General features: G+C 44.2%; 1 protein-coding gene across 2 annotated transcripts; it reads left to right on the forward strand.

Moving 5' to 3' along the window:
* Positions 1-26471, forward strand: mvp (major vault protein). 2 transcript variants are annotated; one of them, XM_042321913.1, is made up of 17 exons: positions 1-158; positions 7144-7313; positions 7770-7965; positions 9719-9842; positions 10632-10763; positions 10918-11012; positions 12040-12276; positions 12474-12599; positions 12826-13047; positions 14812-15047; positions 15285-15482; positions 15598-15742; positions 15952-16162; positions 17765-17882; positions 24975-25101; positions 25359-25547; positions 25912-26471. In XM_042321913.1, exons 2-17 carry the CDS (start codon positions 7144-7146, stop codon positions 26032-26034), a joined length of 2649 nt encoding a protein of 882 aa, XP_042177847.1. In that variant the 5' UTR covers positions 1-158; the 3' UTR covers positions 26035-26471. The 2 variants fall into 2 exon arrangements, with proteins under 2 accessions (XP_042177847.1, XP_042177853.1); XM_042321919.1 differs by having other exon boundaries at positions 12829-13047.
* The last annotated feature ends 399 nt before the right edge of the window (positions 26472-26870 follow it).

Consider the following 26870-nt stretch of genomic DNA (forward strand, 5'->3'; position numbering starts at 1 on the left):
AGAAATAGGTGGGGTTTATGACTTTGTGGCTGTAGTAACTAATGACGGCACGCCCACCAACCACACAGAAGCGTATTAAAAGCAAAATAAAAGAGAAGCGCATTGACCATTTGATTCTGCCAAGCTAGGAGAAGAATCTGCCCAATTATTCAACAAAGGTAAGACATTATCATAGCTACCAACTCTAGATTAGTTGGTTGCCATTCTAAAGTGCATTGAATAGTGGCAATAAAGTAGACCTAATAAATGTAGATAGTGCATAAGTAACCTTCTACTTTAAGAAATGACAAGGTTGATTTGTATGACGGTTGGTTGTGGAAGTGAAAAAGATTGTTCACAGATTGCTCTTTCAACTTAAAAAAACAACATTTACACCTCAACTTGGTCGATGGTTTACATGGTTTACATTCTCAACTTCTGGAATCTGCTCCAAGACATTTAAAAAGTTGCTAATAAAACGCCTAGAACGGGACTACTCTTCCAAATGAAAATGCATCATCCTTCCTTGGAGTTGATTAGTCACAGCAATACGAGGAAACACAGGGCCCGGTTTCACAAAAACATCTTAAGGCTATGTTCATCGATACATTTAGCCTTAAGATGATTTTGGGAAACTGGGCCTGGATCAGTGAGGACTGAATAATGTACTGTTATAAAGTATTGGAACTAGCCTTTACTATAATGTTTTGTGTTCTATTTCCTAATTCTATATGGAAACACCCAAATCACCTGGTACTGAACTCACTGCAAAACGGATGCACTTTGCCCCCTCAAATAAACTTTATTATGTCCATATCTCCTACACCACTGATAGTAAAGGCTATATCTATTTGGTTCCTCCCTGCCTCTAAGCAACAGAGATGAACGTTATGCTCTGTGACTCTTTCTGGAACCTTATAGTTTCCACTGTGGTGTTCAATGTAGGACAGGGCAGGCTAACTTTTCTGTGGTCTGGAAGTTGAATGTCTGGCTTAGGTAAAATCTAAGTTTAAAAGGGAGATTTATTTTGTAGACACACACACTTACATATGTATGTCTGCCTCTCAAACACAGGGCATTATCAATGCCAGACATGTTGCTGTGGAGACAGCAAACTTCACATGGCAGATGAGGTTTGGAGCATAAGCAAAATAATTGCAATTTATGTCACACCTTTTCTAGATTTTTGTTTTGTTAAAGCCACTTCAACAGGAAGCACTATCTCTTACGCTCAAGAATGCACAAACATAACCACACCCCCCTACAGTCCAATACTAGAACATATTTATTTTAGCAGTTTTATTTTATTTAACTAGGCAAGTCAGTTAAGAACACATTCTTATTTACAATTACGGCCTACCCCGGCCAAACCCAGACGATGCTGGGCCAATTGTGTTGCTGCCTTATGGGACTCCCAATCACAGCTGGTTGTGATACAGCCTGGAATTGAACCAGGGTCTGTGGTGACACCTCTAGCACTGCGATGCAGTGCCTTAGACTGCTGCACCACTCGGGAGCACCAAGGTTAGTCTCATTGGGATCCAAAGAATCCCTTTAACAAGAAAGACCTGGCCAAAAAAAGCAGCACACAAAGTTTGACACACCGTCCTACAGTATGTGTGCACAAACTTGCGTATGTGCCTAGTCAGAGTTACATATAGAATCCCGATTAGTTCAATAAGATCTCTGTGGGCCTAGTCGTAAAGATTTGTCATTTAACTTTTAAAATGTATTACCTTTGACTGTGACACAAACACAACCAGTCATGATGTTGTCATCCGATTGTCAAACAATCACGTCGATGAGCTCCTTTACTACACGCACACATCCGTCCACTCAAAACATATTTCCAGCCTCCAAACAGTGGTAAATGGAAAGAGACATGCGTTACACAACAACAAAAAAGTGTAATGACATTTAGCCATTGTCATTAGGCCAGAATTTATGTGTCCACTACCACTAACTTTCCTGAACCAACACTTACATTTGACATTTTGTGTACCATATGTGCTTTTGGTGTCGTGGATGGGATTGTTGCTGTGAGATGCTGTGGGTGACGATGGTTGCTGTACTGTACCTTCACACCTAGTACAGTACACAGCGCACACCTTATAATTACGTGAACTCAATGTACACGTTATAATACATTAGCTACAGTGGGGCAAAAAAACATTTTGTCAGCCACCAATTGTGCAAGTTCTCCCACTTAAACACATGAGAGAGGCCTGCAATTTTCATTATAGGTACACTTCAACTATGACAGACAAAATGAGAAAGAAAATCACATTGTGGGGTCAAAATGATCACAAGAACGGTGAGCAAAAATCCCAGAACCACACGGGGGGACCTAGTGTATGACCTGAAGAGAGCTGGGACCAAAGTAACAGACTCAGTCTTCCCAGCCTGGTGCAGGTCTACAATTTTGTTTCTGGTGTCCTTTGATAGCTCTTTGGTCTTGGCCATAGTGGAGTTTGGAGTGTGACTGTTTGAGGTTGTGGACAGGTGTCTTTTATACTGATAACAAGTTCAAATAGGTGCCATTAATACAGGTAATGAGTGGAGGACACAGGAGCATCTTAAAGAATAAGTTACAGGCCTGTGAGAGTCAGAAATCTTGCTTGTTTGTAGGTGACCAAATACTTATTATGGTGGAAAATTTGCAAATAAATTCATTAAAAAACCTACAATATGATTTTCTGGATTTTTTTTCTCATTTTGTCTGTCATAGTTGAAGTGTACCTATGATGGAAATTACAGGCCTCATCTTTTTAAGTGGGAGAACTTGCACAATTGGTGGCTGACTAAATACTTTTTTTGCCCCACTGTATGTGTACTGTCCCTCTAGCTTGATAGTTCTTGAGTGGGTGGAGGCACTGGAATGTATAGTGAAATAGTATTGGGCGTGCCGGTTTGTGAAAGGTGTGCCTGTATGACTGATTTGTCATGTTTGGCTCAGATTTGTGTAAATGACAGGTGTGTGTGTACATGGTGGGAGTGTCCATAGGTTTGTCATATAAAAAGAGACATGTAGTACTTTAGTTTTTGTTCTCTTTAGCCCCCATTGTGTACCTGTTTACCCGGTCCGGCCAGTTTGCGTCAGTCGTTATGTCACGTCATTGTCAGGTGTGTTTGCTCTCACCATTCAGGAGCGCTCCCACAAATGTCTGAGCGTGTCAAATGGACACTGTCTAATGGGAATATTTTATCTTTAGTTATAGCATACACTCTAGGACAGTATAAAGAATGGTTCCCTGAATGCAGACAGTGGTGGAAAAAGTACCCAATTGTCATACTTGAGTAAAAATAAAGATGCCTTCATAGATTACTGAAGTAAAAGTGAAAGTTACCCATTAAAATTATTTGGTTTTAAATATACTTAAGTATCAAATGTAATTTATACTTCAGCAATTATTTCAAATTCCATATATTAAGCAAACCAGATGGCACCATTTTTATTTTTTGTGTCACCAGGGGCACACTCCAACACTCGGGCATCATTTACAAACGAAGCATGTGTGTTAAGTGAGTCTGACAGATCAGAGGCAGTAGGGATGACCAGGGATGTTCTCTTGATACGTGTGTGAATTGGACAATGTTCCTCTCATGCTAAGCATTCAAAATGCACTTTTGGGCGACAGGGAATATGTATGGTGTAAGAAGTACATAATTTTATTTAAGAATGTAAGTGAAGTAGAAGTACACTGCTCAAAAAAATAAAGGGAACACTTAAACAACACAATGTAACTCCAAGTCAATCACACTTCTGTGAAATCAAACTGTCCACTTAGGAAGCAACACTTATTGACAATAAATTTCACATGCTGTTGTGCAAATGGAATAGACAACAGGTGGAAATTATAGGCAATTAGCAAGACACCCCCAATAAAGGAGTGGTTCTGCAGGTGGGGACCACAGACCACTTCTCAGTTCCTATGCTTCCTGGCTGATGTTTTGGTCACTTTTGAATGCTGGCGGTGCTTTCACTCTAGTGGTAGCATGAGACGGAGTCTACAACCCACACAAGTGGCTCAGGAAACAGCAGAGGGAACACCCCCCTATCCACATCGATGGAACAGTAGTGGAGAGGGTAGCAAGTTTTAAGTTCCTCGGCATACACATCACAGACAAACTGAATTGGTCCACTCACACAGACAGCATCGTGAAGAAGGCGCAGCAGCGCCTCTTCAACCTCAGGAGGCTGAAGAAATTCGGCTTGTCACCAAAAGCACTCACAAACTTCTACAGATGCACAATCGAGAGCATCCTGGCGGGCTGTATCACCGCCTGGTACGGTAACTGCTCCGCCCTCAACCGTAAGGCTCTCCAGAGGGTAGTGAGGTCTGCACAACGCATCACCGGGGGCAAACTACCTGCCCTCCAGGACACCTACACCACCCGATGTTACAGGAAGGCCATAAAGATCATCAAGGACATCAACCACCCGAGCCACTGCCTGATCACCCCACTATCATCCAGAAGGCGAGGTCAGTACAGGTGCATCAAAGCTGGGACCGAGAGACTGAAAAACAGCTTCTATCTCAAGGCCATCAGACTGTTAAACAGCCACCACTAACATTGAGTGGCTGCTGCCAACACACTGACAATGACACTGACTCAACTCCAGCCACTTTAATAATGGGAATTGATGGGAAATGATGTAAATATATCACTAGCCACTTTAAACAATGCTACCTTATATAATGTTACTTACCCTACATTATTCATCTCATATGCATACGTATACACTGTACTCTATATCATCGACTGCATCCTTATGTAATACATGTATCACTAGCCACTTTAACTATGCCACTTTGTTTACATACTCATCTCATATGTATATACTGTACTCGATATCATCTACTGTATCTTGCCTATGCTGCTCTGTAGCATCACTCATTCATATATCCTTATGTACATATTCTTTAGGCCCTTACACTGTGTATAAGACAGTAGTTTTGAAATTGTTAGTTAGATTACTTGTTGGTTATTACTGCATTGTCGGAACTAGAAGCACAAGCATTTCGCTACACTCGCATTAACATCTGCTAACCATGTGTATGTGACAAATAAAATTTGATTTGATTTGGTAGTGCAGCTCGTCCAGGATGGCACATCAATGCGAGCTGTGGCAAGAAGGTTTGCTGTGTCTGTCAGCGTAGTGTCCAGAGCATGGAGGCGCTACCAGGAGACAGGCCAGTACATCAGGAGATGTGGAGGAGGCTGTAGGAGGGCAACAACCCAGCAGCAGGACCACTACCTCTGCCTTCGTGCAAGGAGGAGCAGGTGGAGCACTGCCAGAGCCCTGCAAAATGATCTCCAGCAGGCCACAAATGTGCATGTGTCTGTTTCTGACCGTTTGAGCAGACTCCATGAGGGTGGTATGAGGGCCCGACGTCCACAGGTGGGGGTTGTGCTTACAGCCCAACACGTGCAGGATGTTTGGCGTTTGCCAGAGAACACCAAGATTGGCAAATTCGCCACTGGCGCCCTGTGCTCTTCACAGATGAAAGCAGGTTCACACTGAGCACATGTGACAGTCTGGAGACGCCGTGGAGAACGTTCTGCTGCCTGCAACATCCTCCAGCATGACCGGTTTGGCGGTGGGTCAGTCATGGTGTGGGGTGGCATTTCTTTGGGGGGCCGCACAGCCCTCCATGTGTTCGCCAGAGGTAGCCTGACTGCCATTAGGTACCGAGATGAGATCCTCAGACCCCTTGTGAGACCATATGCTGGTGCGGTTGGCCCTGGGTTCCTCCTAATGCAAGACAATGCTAGACCTCATGTGGCTGGAGTGTATCAGCAGTTCCTTCAAGAGGAAGGCATTGATGCTATGGACTGGCCCGCCCGTTCCCCAGACCTGAATCCAATGTAGCACATCTGGGACATCATGTCTCACTCCATCCACCAACGCCACGTTGCACCACAGACTGTCCAGGATTTGGCGGATGCTTTAGTCCAGGTCTGGGAGGAGATCCCTCAGGAGACCATCCACCACCTCATCAGGAGCATGCCCAGGCGTTGTAGGGAGGCCATACAGGCACGTGGAGGCCACACACACACTACTGAGCCTCATTTTGACTTGTTTTAAGGACATTACATCAAAGTTGGATCAGCCTGTAGTTTGGTTTTCCACTTTAATTTTGTGTGACTCCAAATCCAGACCTCCATGGGTTGATAAATTTGATTTCCATTGATTTTCCATTGAATTTTTGTGTGATTTTGTTGTCAGCACATTCAACTATGTAAAGAAAAAAGTATTTCATTTGAATATTTAATTCATTCAGATCTAGGATGTGTTCCCTTTATTTTTTTGAGCAGTGTATTATAAAAACATAATACAGATATCCCCCAAAAAATGACTTAAGTAGTACTTTTAAAGTATTTTTACTTACGTACTTTACACCATTGAGCACAGGTGACAGTAAGCCTTGTCCTGGACTGAAAGGCACTTCTCTATTGGACATATTTTTAGTCCAGAAGTAGGCTTGGAGCCAATCAAATTCTTGGCACATGTTCTTACACAAGTGTTTCAAAATAGCAGAGAGAGAAGCTGCTTGACAGGAGCGCTAGATAATGGATTCCTAATGGGGGATCAGCTTTCACCTGGTCAACTCCTTCAGATCAGAATCACCGAAAGAAAAGAGGCAAGAAAGGGAGAAACATTTGACATTTTGGGCATTTAACAGACTCATCCAGAGGAACTTGCAGTCAGTGCATTCCACTTACGGTAAGATTGCTCCAGTCGGAAGAGGAGATTGAGATCCACCCAATGAGTCAGGAGGTCAGTGGGCGTGTTCGATATTGCAGTCGACTTTAAAGGTGGGTCGAAACGGACTGACATACAAATAACCTTGCATCATAATTAACTGCTCAATATTATTTGTCGGTCAGTCTGTCACAATTGACCTATGATACATCACGGGTTTGATGTTCTCGAACATGGCCAGTGTCTCCTTTAGGCAGTAGGGCAGGCTACTTCAGGGGCCTGTTCTGGAGGACATAACATTACAGAACTTTTTTCAGATAGACAAGTATCGTGTAGAACAGAAATGATTATCTGTCAGATAGAATAGGAAATCGTGCCAGCTCTATTAATTATATTTAGGAACGTTTCACATCACTGAATATACCCGTTAACCCTTTCCACTCCGGCCATTCCAGATGATATCCATGACTGGTGGGAGCTCAGGCGGGATGAAATTTGAGGGGCTGGTAGATGCGTCAATCATCCGTGTCCCGCCCCACCACTACATCCATGTCCTGGACCAAAACACCAATATCGCCCGTGTGGAGATTGGACCGCTCACCTACATCAGACAGGACAATGAGAGGTGAGGAGTGTGTCTGTGTGTCTGTGTGTGTGTGTTGGTGCGTTTATCTGATAAGGTCTGCGTGTAATTACCTAATTACAAGTGTGGTTGGTTGTTGGTTTTTTCTAAGCCTACTGACGCCAAACAAGCTGTGGTTACAGCGTCACACAATGTTTGACAGCACACTTTGAATGTTGCCAAATATCACATTTATAATGGCATCTTTTACCCAGGTTAAATCCATATGTGCTCCTCTGGCTGGTTTAAACATATGATTACTCACACGTGCATGAACAGGTGCATAGAGATTGATTACATTGCTAGAGTGGAAGTAGGTGGTGCATTCTAGATGTTTCTTTACAGGTTTAGGTTAGTCAACATATGCCATGTACAAACACGTTTACACTCCGTATGTACAGTATCTGTGTAGACTAGTATTTCAGTCAGTAGGTGACTGTATTGTGTCCTCCTTCCCAGAGTACTGTTCTCCCCTGTGCGAATGACCATGGTCCCTCCTCGCCACTACTGCGTGGTTCTCAACCCCGTTGCTCGCGACGACCACGGACAGGTGCTCTTCGACCAATCAGGACAGGCCAAGCTTCGCCATGCTGACCTGGAGATCCGGCTCACCCAGGACCCCTTCCCCCTCTACCCTGGAGAGGAGATCCAGCAGGTACGGTCTGTTTGTTAGACGTCAGCGCTAAAGCCTAGGTGTTAGCAGTGCAGGGAGCTAATGCAAGTCTTCAGGTCTCGGTGCAGGGATTGCTCAGCACACAGGTGTGGTTCACTGAACCACCTCCATTACAATCCCATTGAGCTAAAGCGTAGGCATTCACTTTGAAAGATAATATAACTGTCTGGGACCTGGGTGCTAACCTGGTTCTCCTGCATGCTACACTGTGTTAGCCTGCAGAGTTAAAGCCTAGGCATTTGAAGTTTGGAGAGTTGAAGCAATTCTTATTACATGGGTGTTAATCTCTTTTTTTTTATATATATACAGTTGAATTCGGAAGTTTACATACACCTTAGCCGAATACATTTAAACTCAGTTTTTCACAATTCCTGACATTTAATCCTAGTAAAAATCCCATTTTAGGTCAGTTAGAATCACTGCTTTCTTTCAAGAATGTGAAATGTCAGAATAATTGTAGAGAATGATTTATTTCAGCTTTCATTTCTTTCATCACATTCCCAGTGGGTCAGAAGTTTACATACACTCAATTAGTATTTGGTAGCATTTCCTTTAAATTGTTTAACTTGGGTCAAACGTTTCGGGTAGCCTTCCTGAAGCTTCCCATAATAAGTTGGGTGAATTTTGGCCCATTCCTCCTGACAGAGCTGGAGTAACTGAGTCAGGTGTGTAGGCCTTTTTTTGCTCGCACATGCTTTTTCAGTTCTGCCCCCACATTTTTTTTATAGGTTTGAGGTCAGGGCTTTGTGATGGCCACTCCAATACCTTGACTTTGTTGTCCTTAAGCCATTTTGCCACAACTTTGGAAGTATGCTTGGGGTCATTGTTCATTTGGAAGACCAAGCTTTAACTTCCTGACTGATGTCTTGATGTTGTTTCAATATATCCACATCATTTTCGTTCCTCATGATGCCATCTATTTTGTGAAGTGCACCAGTCCCTCCTGCATCAAAGCACCCCCACAACATGATGCTGCCACTCCTGTGCTTCACGGTTGGGAGGGTGTACTTTGGCTTGCAAGTCTCCCTCTTTTTCCTCCAAACGTAACAATGGTCATTATGGCCAAACAGTTATATTTTTGTTTCGTCAGACCAGAGGACATTTCTCCAAAAAGTACAATCTTTGTCCCCATGTGCAATTGCAAACCGCAGTCTGGCTTTTTTATGGCGGTTTTGGAGCAGTGGCTTCTTCCTTGCTGAGTGGCCTTTCAGGTTATGAAATTGCTCCCAAAGATGAACCAGACTTGTGAAGGTCTACAATTTTTTTTTCTGAGGTCTTGGCTGATTTCTTTTGATTTTCCCATGATGTCAAGCAAAGAGGCACTGAGTTTGTAGGCCTTGAAATGCATCCACAGGTACACCTCCAATTGACTCAAATGATGTCAATTAGCCTGTCAGAAGATTCTAAAGCCATGACATCATTTTCTGGAATTTTCCGAGCTGTTTACAGGCACAGTCAACTTAGTGTATGTAAACTTCTGACCCACCCATTGTGATACAGTGAATTATAAGTGAAATAATCTGTCAACAATTGTTGGAAAAATGACTTATGTCATGCACAAAGTAGATGTCCTAACGGACTTGCCAAAACTATAGTTTGTTATTAACAAGAAATTTGTGGAGTGGTTGAAAAACAGGTTTTAATGACTTCAAGCAAAGTGTATGCAAACCTCTGACTTCAAGTATGTATGTATGTATGTATAGATATATAATATATATATCTATATATCTCCCAGCACGTGACAGTGCTGCAGATCGTCTACCCAGACACCGCCCTGCGCCTTCAGGCTCTGCTGGACTTTGAGGAGGTGGGAGGAGAGAAGAGGGTGGCTGGAGACGAGTGGCTGTTCGAAGGGCCAGGTGAGTTCTCTGGGTACCACTCCTAACACATCCATTACAATTTACTTCGGTCCTTACAGGGGTCATATTGATAAATGTGTATATATTTTTTTACCAAATCAGAGCATTGATTTAACAAAAGAACTAGTGCCCTTTCAATTTTTCTAATTTGACTTGGTGAAGTCAAATCCAATTTGATTCATCACGTACACAGTTTACAGCAGGTATAAAAGGTGCAGTGAAATACTTTCTTGCAAGCTCCCTCAACAATGCAGTACAAATATCAATAAAAAATAACAAGTAGTAGAAGAAAGTAGTATGCAAGAAACGTAGTACATTCCACCCTAGTCATAGACTGTTCTCTCTGCTACCGCACGGCAAGTGGTACCGGCGCGCCAAGTCTAGGTCCAAGAGGCTTCTAAACAGGTTTTATCCCCAAGCCATAAGACTCCTGAACATCTAATCAAATGGCTACCCAGACTATTTGCATTGCTGGTGCTACTCTGTTATTATCTATGCATTGTCACATTAATAACTCTACCTACATTACCTCGACTAACCGGTGCCCCCGCACATTGTCTCTGTACCGGTACCCCCTGTATATACTGCTGCTCTTTAATTATTTGTTACTTTTATTTCTTATCCTTTTTTTTTAAAGTTTTTTTTTTTCTTAACTGCATTGTATTTGGCGCATGTGACAAATATACATATTTTTTTTAACATTCCAAACAGTATATAGTACCCGATTCCAAACACAGCCTGATTGCCTAATAATGCTTCTCTAACCCCTAACCTCTACCCTCCCCATAGGGACGTACATCCCCAGGAAGGAGGTGGCAGTGCTGGAGACCATCAAGGCCACGGTGATCAAAGAGAACCAGGCCATCCGCCTCCGAGCGCGCAAGGAGGGTGTGGACAGGGGCGGCATCCGCAGGGTCACTGGTGAGACACATATACTGTATTTAATATTTTTTATTGTGCATATAATGTATGTACACAAAAGTAGCAGATGTTGTATCGCTATCATACACAGATTTACACACACACACACACACACACCTACCTAGCTGAGTGATTCCCTGTGTGTTTTGTCCAGGTGAGGAGTGGCAGGTGAGAAAGGTGGGGGCGTATCTACCAGGGGCTCATGAGGAGGTCCTCGACATTGTCAACGCTTTCATCCTCACTGACAAGGTAACACCGCCCTCCTCTCTCGCCCTCACTTTATCTATCACTCCCCTCCCTCCTTCACTCTCTCCCTCTTTACCAATCACTTCTCATTCCTCCTTCTCTCTCTCTCACGCTCTCTCCACCATTTACTCCCCCTCCCTCCTTTCTCTCCCTCTTTTATTTTCCCCTCCTCTCTCCTGCCTTTTATTTTTTTATTCATCCACCATCTCTTGTTCTCCCCCTCCCTCCTCTTGATTGGCGGTCTCCAATAGTTGAACTGTTGGATTATTTTGCTCTTCGCTCGCAGTTGTTTAGTAGCCTAAACCTATTCCTGACCAACAGCCTGTTATTTCACTGACTGATAATAAATCAATGTGATTTTGTTTCACTGAATTTCCATCTGTATTATAGGCTATTTGTTTAATTGTTTTTCTGGCTGGGCAAATAAGTGGAGGTGGTATATCTCATATATTTTTTTTGCATGCAATGTAGCCTAAATCAAGATTAGGCCTATTTTGCTTGCGTATTAGCAACTCCAAAAACCCACGAGGTTGTGAAATATGAATATGAGACTCGCGTGTTTTTGAAAATGGGATTGGATATTATTTTCTATCTGTATCATGATGAAGATAAGATCCTACGCCTGCTTCTAATGAGGTGGAGTGAGGTTAGGAAAGGGATGAAACGTTGATTTTTTTTTTTTTAAATATAAAAAAAAAATTAAATGCATGTTTCAAAATGTAACTTAAAAAAAAAATGATAGTGGTTCCACACATCCCTGTGGGAAAAATATTATTTGTATTTTATTCTGTTATATTCCATTATATTCTTACTAAAATATGTCTGACTGATCGGATAGGTGTGTCTTAATAAAGTCTGTTTAAATAAGCAAAATAACGAACTATTGATTTCATTTGAATGGACTGACCCGTAACATAGGCCTAATTAAACTCCATATGCTCTTCTATTCATTAGAAAATACATGTTATTAGTCTTGTGATGTTTTGTAGGACCTGCCTAAACAAATTCAGGTTTTTCTTTTCACTCTCAGAAAGCACTGCATGTGCGAGCAATACGGCCATTCCGTGACGCCGGGGGGCGGGACCGGCGCACTGGGGAAGAGTGGCTCGTTACCATGGCGGAGCGGGAGGCACACATCCCGTCTGTTGCCGAGGAAGTGGTGGGAGTGGTCAACGTGACCACGCTGAGCAGCCGTCAGTACTGTGTGATCCTGGACCCGGTGGGACCAGACGGTAAACCACAGCTGGGTCAGAAGAGGGTGTGCAAGGTGAGACTGTGAAAGAGAGCGCTGTCTTACACTCCTTTGTTTGGTCAAATGTTTGTTTAGTCACTCATTGCTGTTTTACACACTGGCGAGGAAAGTTCAGTGACTTCATTTGTTTATTAATTTGCCTTTTGTAGTTTTTAGTCACTTCCCCAATTAGCTTTAATTTAACACTGCTCTCTCTCCTCTCCTCCTCCCAGGGGGAGCGTTCGTTCTTCCTGCAACCAGGGGAGCACTTAGAGGAGGGCACCCAGGATGTTTACATTCTCTCTGAGGAGGAGGGCCTGGTGCTGAGGGCCGTAGAGGCCTTCAAAGATACACAGGAGGTGAGGAAAGAGGGGGGAGGGAGGGGGAATGGTGGAAGAATTTAAATGCAGATGGGAGGGGAAACAAATGGACCTTAGTCAAATACAACAACGATCCTTAACAGGACTGACTGGTTTGGCCGGTACACAATCCATTCAATGTACACTCTCTTTCTCTCTCTCATTTTCCCCCACTCTCCTTCACTCTCTCCCTCATTCTCTCTCTCCCTCCTCTCCTCTCTGCCAGCAGGGGCAGGAAGAGGAGGAGGAGGAGGAGGAGGAGGAGGAGGAGGAGAGGGCCAAGCTCTCCCGGAGGGGTGGAGTCCAACGTCGCCCCGGTGACCGCTGGATGCTACGTGGACCAATCGAGTACGTCCCCCCGGCTGCCGTGGAGGTGATGCTACGGCAACAGGCCATCCCATTGGACGAGAACGAAGGGATCTATGTCCGAGACATCAAGACAGGGAAGGTGAGTTTTTACCCAGCTGAATGTTTGAAGACGGACTCCGTCCCAAATGGCAATTCGACCGTTAAGTTTAGGGAGTCATTTTGACTGATAAGGTTGGGCTAGGTTAAACAGAACTTGACAGTACATTTTTGGCATTAATTCCAACTGGTTAAGGTTTGAGATGGGCTGTTAAAACAGAAAAAAATGTAAACAATCCTCACTGGGATTGAACCCACCATCTTAAGAGCCGTAGCTCACGGTTGAACTAGATGGTAATAGGCACTCACATGCCTCCTAGTGGACAGTATCTCTCCACGTCTTGGGGACCAGGGGCCTCCATTTATAAACTGTGCTTATGTACAAAATATACCCCGACACGTGCGTTCTTTGCCAGATTCAGCATAAATTACGCAGGTTGACATTTTTGTAATGAGTCTGGCCCTGGAAGCAGAACTAAGTGGTTTCCGCTAGATGGGTCAGCTGCATAGTCAAAATGGACTATTATCGTTCAAATTCATTAGAACAAAAATGTGCTTTTTAGTCTTCATTTAAGGTGTTGGGGTTAGCAGTGTGGTTAAGGTTAGAGTTAGGTTTAAAATCTGATTTTATGACTTTGTGGCTTTGCCAGCTATTGACCATTCTGCAGAGCTGCTTCCATTACATGAGCCATCTCAATAAATGCCAACCCAAAATAAATTACTGCAAAAGATTAAAACAACCAGCTGCACTGGCTTCCAGGTTATAACCGCAAAGTGGCTACGTTCTGCATGCATATGGGGCTCAGTCAGGACTGTTACTTTTGTAACCAAATGAAAACATTTTAATCGATTTTTAATGTTGGAAAAATATGATGCAAATGCAGAATGTGATTACTCACAAACTCCCAATTAGTCCTGGCCGGAGCACCCGTCGAGACCTGGCACGTCCAGCAAATGGAGCCATCGCCTCGTGATGTATATACTGTCTGTCACCAGGCCTCGACGAGTCTCCCCCTGGTGGCTGACCTGCTGTACGACACAATACATTTTATTAATTTTAAACACCAGTGGTGCAACTAGTGTTTTCTAACGACACTGAACCAAAACAGTGGCATGCGGGAGGGAAGCGAAACTTTCATCTCGAGGCGACGGGGGAGGGTGTGCAAAATGCAATATGTAGATATCGCTCCACCGTTTCCTGGTTGCTAAAATTCTAATAGTTTGCCAAATTTTTGTTTGTGACAGAATAAGCATTATTGTACCATCTAAACCACTGTGAAATATGTATTTTCAGTAACCAAAAATATTACATTTTTCTGTTTGAAGCTGTTGTACAAAATTGAAAGTCAAAAGACTCAAAAACAAAACTTAACAGGAAGCATAGAAGTAGTGCACATGGAACAGATCTACCCCTTAGACTTGCTTTCAGTGAGAATGACAGATCTATCTAACTCTCACTTCTATGTGAATTTGGTCGAGTCGCCCAAAAAGTTACATATTGCAGCTTTAATTATTATGACATCGGCATATGTATTTTAATATAGAATAGCTCAAAACATTACTAATCATTGAAAATGACATTCCCAATTGATAATTTTCTGGTAAAAAAAAAAGTGGGATTGCACCTGCTCCATTGCTCGGGTGCCTATGATATAGTGCACCATGAACTGTAGGGGCGCCATTTGGGACGTACACTAAAACACCTGATTCGAGTAATCCAGGGAATCCATTCACCGGTTTATTTCTCAGCCTTAAATCCCCACCCACCTCTCACCATCCCTCTCCCCCATTGGCTGCCTGTCTCTAGGTCCGTGCTGTGATTGGCCACACCTACATGCTGACGCAGGACGAGGAGCTGTGGGCAAAGAATCTGCCTCAGAATGTTGAGACCCTCCTGGCCTCCACAAAGGACCCCCTGGCTGACCGCTCAGACCGCAGCAAGGAAGTGGAGATGAAGGACCGGGACAAGACCAAGGTGGTGTCCTACAGGGTGCCCCACAACGCTGCCGTGCAGGTCTACGACTACAGGGAGAAGAAGGCCAGGTAAACATGGCTGACAGACAGCCGGATGTGGAGACACTGGCCCTGTCCAGAAACAACCCATATACTAGCCCAGGGCTGCATTCCAAATGGCACCTTATTCCCTATATAGTGCACTACTTTTGACCAGAGCAACATTGGGCCCCTAGTGTTAACTTTTCCCTTTCGCCCTCCCTCTCTCTCCCCACCCCCTCTCCTGTCTTGTCCTCCCTCCCTCCTTTTCTCCCTCCCCTCTCTCAGGGTGGTGTTTGGGCCAGAGATGGTAATGTTGGGTCCTGATGAGCAGTTCACCGTGCTTTCCCTGTCAGGGGACAAGCCCAAGAGGGCCAACGTCATCAAGGCCGTGTGTCTGCTGCTGGGGCCGGACTTCTTCACTGACATCATCACCATAGAGACGGCCGACCACGCACGCCTGCAGCTGCAGCTCAGCTACAACTGGTAGGGTTTGTGGGTGGGGGACGACGACGTGTGTTTGAGGATCCTCTGCGATTTGGTGTCCTTAGTCTAGTCTGTAGGCCAGCTGATGTATTTAATATCACTCTCACTCTCACAGGCACTTTGACCTGAAGTCTCCCGCGGACCCGTCCCAGGCTGCGGCTCTGTTCTCGGTGCCTGACTTTGTGGGCGACGCCTGTAAAGCCATTGCCTCCCGCGTCAGAGGAGCCGTCGCCTCCGTGCAGTTTGATGACTTTCACAAGGTCTGTCCCACACTTCAATCGTCTAAATCTGCACTTTTCTGGCTTTTTAAAATTTTTATACACTTTTTAATTCTACATGGCCTCCAGCCCTTGGCTATCGTAGTTAGGTCGGCCTATACGCCGCTTTGGAAAACGTGTGCCAATTGATTCAAAGACAACAATAACACCCCCACGCTTTAACCTCTTCTTTAACCCCCTCCACTCTACAGAACTCCAACCGGATCATCTGCTCCTCTGTGTTTGGCTTTGATGACAAGCTGGCAGTGCGTCCCAGCCTGCGCTTCCACCAGAACAGTCTGGTCATCAGCAGTGTGGACATCCAGTCAGTGGAGCCGGTGGACCAGAGGACCAGAGACGCCCTGCAGAAGAGTGTCCAGCTGGCCATCGAGATCACCACCAACTCCCAGGAGGCTGCCGCACAGGGGTGTAGCCACAGCCATCGACAGTCCAACCGTGGTACTGCAGGCATCTCATTACAAAAAGGATTAAAATGGAAAAATCAATTTGAATTTGTTTTTAATTTGGCAGCCTGCAGATATAAATCCACTGTCCACTGTCTGCCTTCAATTTGAGTTATTTCATGGGATTGGCCAGCACTGAGCTAGCCTGCAACTCACTTCCTGGAGTAGCTCAAGCTGCACATGAGATGCTATCTTAAACCTTTTGTCTCCCAAACCCGCATGCGGGAGTGTAATCATCGCCTGAAACGAATTAGCATAACGCAACGGACATAAATATCCAATTCATGAAAATCACAAATGAAATTTATTGAGCCACTGCTTAGCCTTTTGTTAATCACCCTGTCATCTCAGATTTTCCAAATATGCTTTACAGCTAAAGCTAGACAAGCATTTGTGTAAGTTTATCGATAGCCTAGCATAGCATTATGCCTTGCTAGCAGCAGGCAACCTTGTCACGGAAATCAGAAAAGCAGTCAAATTCAATCGTTTACCTTTAATGAACTTCGGATGTTTTCACTCACGAGACTCCCAGGTAGACGGCCAAAGTTCATTTTTTTCCCAAAATATTATTTTTGTAGGCGAAATGGCTCCATTTGTCCTTCACGTTTGGCTGAGAAATCGCCCGGAAATTGCGGTCACCACAACACCGAAAAATATTCCAAATTAGCTCCATAATATCGACAGAAACATGGCAAACGTTGTTTATAATCAATCCTCAAGGTGTTTTTCTAATATCTATTCGATAATATATCCGTCGGGACAATTCGTTTTTCAGTAGGACCGATTGGAGTAATGGCTACCTCTGTATTTTACGCAAGATTCTCTCTCGGAGCCACCATGTGACCACTTACGCAATGTGGCCGCCTACGGCTATTCTTCAACAGAAATGCGTAAAACTACGTCACAATGCTGTAGACACCTTGGGGAATACGTAGGAAGCGTAAGCTCGTTGATGGCACATTCACAGCTGAATAGGGACTCATTGGAACGCAGCGCTTTCAAAACCTGGGGCACTTCTGGATTGGATTTTTCTCAGGCTTTCGCCTGCAACATCAGTTCTGTTATACTCACAGACAATATCTTTAAAGTTTTGGAAACGTAAGAGTGTTTTCTATCCAAAGCTGTCAATTATATGCATATATTATCTAGCATCTTGTCCTGACAAAATATCCCGTTTAAAACGGGAACGTTTTTTTCCCAAAAATGAAAATACTGCCCCCTAGTACCAACAGGTTTTAAGACTTAATTTGGCTTCAATGTGCTATTGAGTCTTGGCTTATATGGCTTATATGGCTTATATGCATGCATGCACACTTACAGCAGCAATTAGGGTTAAGTGCCTTGCTCAAGGGCACATTGACAGATTTTTCACCTAGTTCGGCTCAGGGATTTGAACTTGTGACCTTTCAGTTACTGGCCCAACACTCTCAATTGCTAGGCTATCTGCCACCAGACAGACACACACACCGAGGTGTTTTTGCCTGTTTGGTAAGCATGAACCCCCCGTTCGTCTCTTCTTCTCCCTCTTTGTATTTCTCTCTCCCCTCCCTCCCTCCCTGCAGCCATGAGGCAGAGCGTCTCGAGCAGGAGGCGCGTGGTCGTCTGGAGAGGCAGAGGATCACAGACCAGGCGGAGGCAGAGAGGACCAGGAAAGAGCTGTTGGAGCTGGAGGCCCTCAGGTGACCATTGATGCTATGCTGTTAAAACTAATGCACGTTAGCATCGCTTTTGGGAAAAATAATGGCAGAGGGATATCATTAGCATAACGCTAACATATTAGCTTTGTCGATGGAAAAATGTTATGGCAAGGAGCTAGAATTGGCATGGCTAGCGTTAGCATCATGCTGTTCTTAGTAGTGTGAATGCGAAGCTGTACCGAGTAACATTTAGATCAGAGTTCCTAACATAATGTAGCTATTGTGAGTTGTGTGAATGCAGAGGTTAGATCTGTGGCGCTGTGGTGAAGTTTCCCCTAGGTACAGATCTAGGATCTGTTTTCCCTCCCCCCGCTTCATGTGTTTTGTCCAAATATTGGTGGATTCAACTAATAAAAGAATGGACAACCTGACCAGAGAGGTCCAGGACCTGAAGAACATTTTGCCGTTTTCCCAGGGTCAGCTCGATGAGTTGAAACAGGAGAAAGGCAAGATGACAGCAATCTGTAAGTCATTGAGAGACTACATCAGTTCTGTGTGTGAATCCATGATAACAATGATTGATAAGGGAGGGACAATCAAGGTGGAATAACATGGTTCGGGACGGAATTGCCAAATCTCCACATGAGACCTGGATTGAGTCTGAGGACAAAGTGAGGGAAATGATCTCTGAGAAATTGAAGATCAACCACAGGAAGATTAGGGTGCAGCCGTGGCCACAAGACATCTCCCTTCAATAACCACTCTCCTCACCTTTCCCTGCTTTCTCCCCCCCAGTTCTGCCTGGGAGGGAGGGGTGGTCCAGCACCCACTTGATCGCTGGACATTCTTTCTCCCCGTGGCAACAGCTTCCGGCTAATGTACATGACTGGGTGTTCCTCACCTTCTTGTAGCTGTGATAGGACGGCACCCACCCCTGTTTCGGACACATCAGTCTGGTTTGGAGAAGTCCAGGGTCACCAGCACGGGTCCAGAAAACAGTGCTCCCTTTAGGTTCTGGAAGGAGAAGTCCAGGGTCACCAGCACGGGTCCAGAAAACAGTGCTCCCTTTAGGTTCTGGAAGGCTTTCTCTGTCTCCTCTGTCCACGTCATCAGGGCGGGCTGATGGCCCCTGGTCAGATCGGTCAGGCTGGCTAAGGAGGCAAAGTGAGGAATAAATCTCCTGTTGTAACTAGTCAACCTCACAAACGTGTGTATCTCTTCTTGGTGAGGGGGAGGGGCCAGTCCTGAATTGCCTCCATTTTCTTCACCTGGCATTTGACACATCCCCTCCCGGTCATGTACCCCAGGTTACTCAGCCTCTAGCAGGCCGAGCCAACATTTCTTTGGGTTTGCTGTTAGCTCCACCTCCCGTAAGGCCAGTACCGCACTCACCTGGTTTAGATGTGTCTCCCACTCGCTCCCATGGATCACAATATCATCGATGTAGGCCACCGCATACTCACGATGGGGATGGAGAATTCGGTCCATCAACCTCTGGAAGGTGGCCAGGGGCCAGGCCCCGTGCAACCCAAAGGGCAGCTTCTTGTAATGGAACAGCCCGTCAGGGGCCTCGGGAGCTAAGGGCACATACCTATAACCCTTTGTCAGGGCGAGCGTGCTGATAAATCGGGCGGTCCTGAGCCGTTCTATTAATTCATCAGTTCGGGGCATGGGGTAGGCGTCTAACTTCGAGATTTCGTTTACCTGTCTAAAATCATTACAGAAGCCAATGGTGCCATCTGGTTTTGGCACCAACGCTATGGGGCTGCACCACTCACTATTCGACTCTTCGATTATATCAGCTTTCAACATCGTTTTTACCTCCGTCCTGACAGCTACTCTCCTTGCTTCCGGTATGCGGTAGGGTCTCAACTTCACCTTTTTCCCGGGTTCGGTGATGATGCTGTGCTGTACCAGATCGGTGTGTCCTGGTTCACTGGAGAACACTTCCTAGTTCCGGCCGACCAACTCTCTCAGCTCCTGCTTCTGTGCTCAGCTGCTCCCCCAGTGACACCTCCGCCGGCTTGGTCTCTGTGGTAGCCTTCTTCGGGGAAATGGAGTAGAGTACATCATTTGTGTTCCATTTCTTTAGAAAATTCACATGGTAAATCTGGGTCAGATGCTTACATCCCCGGCTGTCTGACCCTTATAGTTAACTTCAGCCACTTTCTCAAGGACTTCGTATGGCCCATTCCATCGGGCCAAAAACGTACATTCTGAGGTGGGGACCAACACCAACACACATTGGAGAGAGCGTAGAAATTGATCTATGACCACTTTCTCGATGGGTGTCAGTGGTTCAGCAGGTGGGCTGGCCAAGAGTTGGCTAATTAGATCATGCATTTACGATCGGGATGGACGCTGTAGGATTATACGCCCAATCATGGAATCTTTGTGCCCTGCTAATCAGGGTGTAACTATACCAGCGCGGGATTGACTTTTTCAGCCACTTGTAATGCGTCGACTGGTCAGCCGTCAGATCCTGATAGCTCTTCTGTGCCGCTCCTGACAGGAAGGGTGCTAGAAGGCTGGCCCATTTCTCATGGTCTTTTCTCCCTAGCCGCCGTCCTCTCAAAGGCTTGGCGGTAAGCCTCGATGTCATCAGCCTCTGTCAACTTCAGTATAAACCTACTGGGTTTGGGACAAGAGACTGCTGCGCCTGCCACTATGCCGGCCTGGGTGGCTGGAACCTGGCTGAGTTCAGATCGCAGGAGAGCTGTTTGCTGACGCTGTTCCTCCAGCAGTTCCCGATGCATAGCCTGCTGTGCTATGTTCGCCTCCACCAGCTGTTTCACCAATGCTTTCATTGTGCTCTGTGTCTGTTTTAGTTATTGAGCTTGGTTTGGTGTGCCCGCATTCTCCACCATATGTAGCAGGCTCAAGGGTGTGGGGTTTCCACGTCACCAAGTTCAATAACAAAACACACAAGTAGCAGAATTAGAATGCAAATGGGGAGTTTATTAGGGAGTTTTGCACACTGGGGGGAATTCACCAACTATTTCACAGTCCACAATCTGTTCTCGTTGTCTGTTCCGTTCTGCAGGAGTAATCCTAAAACTCCGGTCCTCAGCCAATCCGGTTCGGTACACGAGGGGGGGTGAATCTTTCTTCTCACACTCTCCATAACACATCCTTCACTCTCCGTAACACACACTTCACTCTCCATTCTCTGCCCCTTTGTGCAGGCTGCTCCCTCTTTTATCCCCCAGTAATCCCTGGCTTGATGATCCACTCGTTGGGGCAAAAAGTCCATATAAGGCTCTGGGGTGGAGCCAGCAGGCTGCAAGATATATACATATACGTACATACACACACAGTTGAAGTCAGAAGTTTACATACACCTTAGCCAAATGCATATAAACTCAGTTTTTCACAATTCCTGACATTTAATCCTAGTATAAATCCTCTGTTTTTGGTCAGTTTAGGTTCACTACTTTTATTTTAAGAATATGAAATGTCAATAACAGTAGTGATTTTATTTCAGCTTTCATTTGTTTCATCACATTCCCAGTGGGTCAGAAGTTTACATACACTCAGTATTTGGTAGCGTTGCCTTTAAATTGTTTAACTTGGATAAAATGTTTTGGGTAGCCTTCCACAAGCTTCCCACAATAAGTTGGGTGAATTTTGGCCCATTCCCCCTGACAGAGCTGGTGTAACTGTCAGGTTTGTAGGCCTCCTTGCTCACACATGCTTTTTCAGTTCTGCCCACAAATGTTCTATGGGATTGAGGTCAGGGCTTTGTGATGGCCACTCCAATACCTTGACTTTGTTGTCCTTAAGCCATTTTGCCACAACTTTGGAAGTGTGCTTGGGGTCATTGTCCATTCGGAAGACCCATTTGTGACCCAAGCTTTAACTTCCTGACTGATGTCTTGATGTTGCTTCAATATATCCACGTAATTTTTGATCCTCATGATGTCATCAGTTTTCTGAAGTTGCACCAGTTCCTCCTGCAGCAAAGCCCCCCCACAACATGATGCTACACGGTTGGGGTGGTGTCAAACAGTTATATTTCTGTTTCATCAGACGGGATGATGGACACAAAGTACAATCTTTGTCCCCATGTGCAGTTGCAAACCGTAGTCTGGCTTTTTTATGGCGGTTTTGGAGCAGTGGCTTCTTCCTTGCTGAGCGGCCTTTCAGGTTATGTCGATATAGGACTCGTTTTACTGTGGATATAGATACTTTTGTACCTGTTTCCTCCATCTTCACAAGGTCCTTTTCTGTTTTACTGGGATTGATTTGCACTTTTCGCACCAAAGTACGTTAATCTCTAGGAGACTGAACGCATCTCCTTCCTGAGTGGTATGATGGCTGTGTGGTCCCATGGTGTTTATACTTGCATACTATTGTTTGTACAGATCAATGTGGTACCTTCAGGCATTTGGAAATTTCTCCCAAGGATGAACCAGACTCGAGGTCTACATTTTGTTTTCTGAGGTCTTGGCTCATTTCTTTTGATTTTCCCATGATGTCAAGCAAAGGGGCACTGAGTTTGACAGTAGGCCTTGAAATACATCCACAGGTACACCTCCAATTGACTCAAATTATGTCAATTAGCCTCTCAGAAGCTTCTAAAGCCATGACATAATTTACTGGAATTTTACAAGCTGTTTAAAGGCACAGTCAACTTGGTGTATGTAAACTTCTGACCCACTGGAATTGTGATACAGTGAAATAATCTGTCTTAACAATTGTTGGAAAAATGACTTGTGTCATGCACAAAGTAGATGTCCTAACCAACTTGCCAAAACTATAGTTTGTTAACAAGAAATTTGTGGCGTGGTTGAAAAACAAGTTTTAATGACTCCAACCTAAGTGTTTGTAAACTTCCGACTTCAAGTGTGTGTGTGTATTTAACTAGGCAAGTCCGTTAAGAACAAAGTCTCATTTATAATGACGGCCTTATCCTATGTCAAGTGTTATTGAAGTGTTGTGGATGCAGGTTCACTTGGCACATCTAAAGCCTTTTCTTCTGGGGAGTTGCTATAGGCCAGCAAGTGCTAACAGTCAGTATCTAAATGATGTGTGTGAAATGCTCGAATGTGTATGTGTTGTAAAACAGAGAGGTCTACCTTCTTTGTGACCTGAATATTGACTGGTTTTCGTCAAGCTGTCCGCTCAAGAGGAAGCTTCTCACTGTAACCAGTGCCTGTAATCTGGTTCAGGTTATTAATCAACCTACCAGGGTGTTTACAAACACTACAGGAACAAGATCATACACATGTATCGATCACATTTTTTTACTATTTACTAATACTGTAGAACTTTGTTCTAAAGCTGTATACCCATCAAATGAGGTGATCACAATATCGTGGCTATATCCAGGAAAGCCAAAGTTCCAACAGCTGGGCCTAAAATCGTGTATAAGAGATCATACAAAAGGTTTTGCTGTGACTCTTATGTGGATGATGTTAAAAATATTTGTTGTCTGATTGTGATTAATGAGGAGCATCCGGACACTGCACTTGATGAAATTGCTTCTTCCAATTATTGTTAAAAATGTACCTGTTAAGAAACTGACTGTAGAACTTTTAAGGCTCTATGGATTGCTGGAATTGAAAAACTGTATGGTTGAAAAAACTCTATAGCCACTAGCTATCTGTCATCTTTAATCTGAGTTTAGAGGAATGTTTTTGTCCTCAGGGCTGGAGGGAAGCCAAAGTCCCAAGAGTGGTAACAGCGGCCTTTACTGTTTCTAACATCAGACCTATAAGCTTGCTGCCAGCTCTTAGCAAACTGTTTGACCAAATGCAATGCTGTTTCTCTATAAACAAATTAACAACAGACTTTCAGGATGCTTATAGAGAAGGGCACTCAACATCTACTGCACTGACACAAATGACTGATTGGTTGAAAGAAATTGATAATAAGAAGATTGTGGTAGCTGTACTGTTAGATTTAAGTGTAGCCTTTGATATTATTGACCATGACCTGTTAAACTTGTGAATGGCTTTTCAATCCATATCATGGATTCAGAGCTATAGAGTGTTTTCTTTAATGGAAGCTTCTCTAATGTCAAACATGTAAAGTGTTGTGTACCGCAGGGCAGCTCTCTAGGCCCTCTACTCTTTTTCTATTTTTTTTACCAATGACCTGCCACTAGCATTAAACAAAGCATGTGTGTCCATGTATGCTGATGATTCAACACCATATACGCATCAGCAACCACAGCTAATGAAGTCACTGAAACCCTTAAAGAGTTGCAGTCTGTTTTGGAATGGGTGGCCATCTCTAAAACCTAAGAGCATTGTATTTGGTACAAATAATTCCCTAAGTTCTAGACCTCAGCTGAATCTGGTAATGAATGGTGTGGCTGTTGAACAAGTTGAGGAGACTAAATTACTTGGCGTTACCTTAGATTGTAAATGGTCATGGTCAACATATAGATTCAATGGTTGTAAAGATGGGGAGGTCTGTCTATAATAGAGTTTCTCTGCTTTTTTGATACCACACTCCAAAAAGCAAGTCCTCTAGGCTCTAGTTTAGTCTTCTCTTGATTATTGTCGAGTGTTGCAAGGAAAGACCTAGTCAAGCTGCAGCTGGCCCAGAACAGAGCAGCACATTTTACTATTCATTGTAATCAGAGGGCTGATATAAATACTATGCATGCCAGTCTCTCTTGCCTAAGCGTTGAGGAGAGACTGCCTGCATCACTACTTATTTTTATAAGAAATGTTAATGTCGGAAATCCCAAGTTGTTTGCATAGTCAACTTACATACAGCTCTGACACCCACACTTACCCCACCAGACATGCCACCAGGGGTCTTTTCACTGTCCCCAAATTCAAGAACTCGTACAGTATTATATCGAGCCATTTTTGCATGGATCTCCGTTCCATCTCATATTGCTCAAGTGAAAAGCAAACCTGGTTTAAAAAAAACAGAAAGCAACGCCTCTCCCCTATTTGACCTGGTTTGTGTATTGATATGTAGGCTGTGTGCCTTTTTGTAATACTTTTTTTTTATTTTTTATTTTTAAATGTAGTTCTGTCCTTAAAGCTGTTTTCTATTAATGCTCTGTGTTGTCATGTTTTGTGTGGACCCTAGGAAGAGTAGCTGCTGCTTTTGCAACAGCTAATGGGGATCCAGACAAAATACCAAATCTAAAGGTGTGTCGTTGTGTTGCAGTGCGGCGGTGGAGAGTACAGGGGCAGCGAAGGCAGAGGCCCAGTCCAGAGCAGAGGCAGCCCGTATCCAGGGAGAGGCGGCAGTCAACGAGGCTAAACTGAAGGCTGAGGCCCAGCGGATTGAGGCTGTACGTATCCTCTCACTATGCTGCGTGTATGGTCAAGTGTTGTACATTGTATAATTCTTAAAGGTACACAACCAGTAGTTCACGTGTGTGTGTGTGTGTGTGTGGTCTGTGTTTGATAAATGTTTGAAGGTGTTCTACATTGTATAATTCTTAAAGGTACACAACCGTGTGTGTGTGTGTGTTTGAAGGTGTTCTACATTGTGTAATGCTGAAAGGTTCACATACTATGTGTAGCTGACCTGTAATTCTGTGTGCAGGAGGGCGAGCTGGACCGTCTGTCCAAGGCGAGGGAGCAGGAACTAAACTATAAGTCAGCAATGGATCGTTTGGAAGTGGAGAAACAGCAGAAGTTGGCTGAGATAGAGAGCAACCGCTTTAAAAAGCTGGTGGACAGTATTGGCGCCGACACCCTGAAGGAGATGGCCAGAGCCGGCCCCGAGCTACAGGTACATAATTCCTTACATACCATAATACCGTCATATGTGTGCTACACAATACATTTGCCTGAATAAAAATGGCACCTGGAGAATCCTTAAGCTCAGGTCAGAATCAATCTGTAATGTTTTATTTTACTGTAACGTTTTACTGAGCAGGTCTGACTTTCTCCCACCCAATCTCAATTTAATTAAATTAGCTATATTGGCGTGACAAGACATTATAAAATACCATTTAGGATACTGGAACACAGGACCTTATTCAATCAGTTATAACGTAAAGGAGAAATGATCATATTACCTCAATCTCTCTGTTTCTGTCCCTCACTCCCCTCTTTTTCCCCACTCCCTCCCTTTCTCCCCCACCCTCTCCCAGGTCAAGCTGCTCCAATCTCTGGGTTTGAAGTCAACCCTGATCACAGACGGCTCTTCTCCCATCAACCTCTTCAGCACGGCCAACGGCCTTCTGGGAGCTCTTTCTCAGAGCCAGGGCCAGTGAGCGGGGGAAGAGAAAAGGAGAACGTTGACAATAAGAGAATAATGTCCAGTCTGATAACATCCCCTACAGATGTAGGATTTCTGGTTGTTTTTTGTCTGATGTAGTAACTGACAATTAGGGATATGATCTGTATGAGTGTACGGTGGCGATTATTCTGATGTGAGTGTATGTGTGTACATAGATGTGTGTCTGACTAAAGACGTCCAAGTGAACATTCCCCTTGGTTTACATGTTTTTTTTTTTTTTTTACTCATCTGTTTGGTGCCGTCAATGCCCTATAAAGTGCTGCCCACTCCATGTGTTGCATGTCTATACTAACCATAATCCGGGACAATAAGGAATCTTTCCTTGTTCTGCTTCTGAGGTTTATGCAAATTTATTGAATTCATTTGTTGATCCATTTATCAAAGAAATTAAAGCATGGCTTTTCCCCGAAACCTTAAATGTCAAGGCTTCAGTTTGTATCCATGGGTCTGTCTGTACACACACACACATACACACACTGGATGAAGTGTCTCAATCCATTTGAACAAACCATATTTTTGCAATAACCACCACTCTTCATCTACCTCATGTCTGTAGCTCATGCAGTAGTGACTAATAAAAACAACATTAAGCTACATGCTCTAGTCTGACTTATTTATTACACAATATTCTATTGGCTTCTCAGCCAAATGGCAGCCAAGCCACTTGGTTTGCTATAAAGCGGAGGGGTGGCCAGAGCTTGAGAAATGTATCACAATTTCAGAGTTATCATATCAATGTATATCATAAATTGAAATGACCATTGGAGAGCATTACAACTATTACTGATTGCACCTTTTAATCAATGACTT

Source organism: Oncorhynchus tshawytscha, linkage group LG01 (assembly GCF_018296145.1).
Source record: "Oncorhynchus tshawytscha isolate Ot180627B linkage group LG01, Otsh_v2.0, whole genome shotgun sequence".
In the NCBI taxonomy this organism is placed as follows: Eukaryota; Metazoa; Chordata; class Actinopteri; order Salmoniformes; family Salmonidae; genus Oncorhynchus; species Oncorhynchus tshawytscha.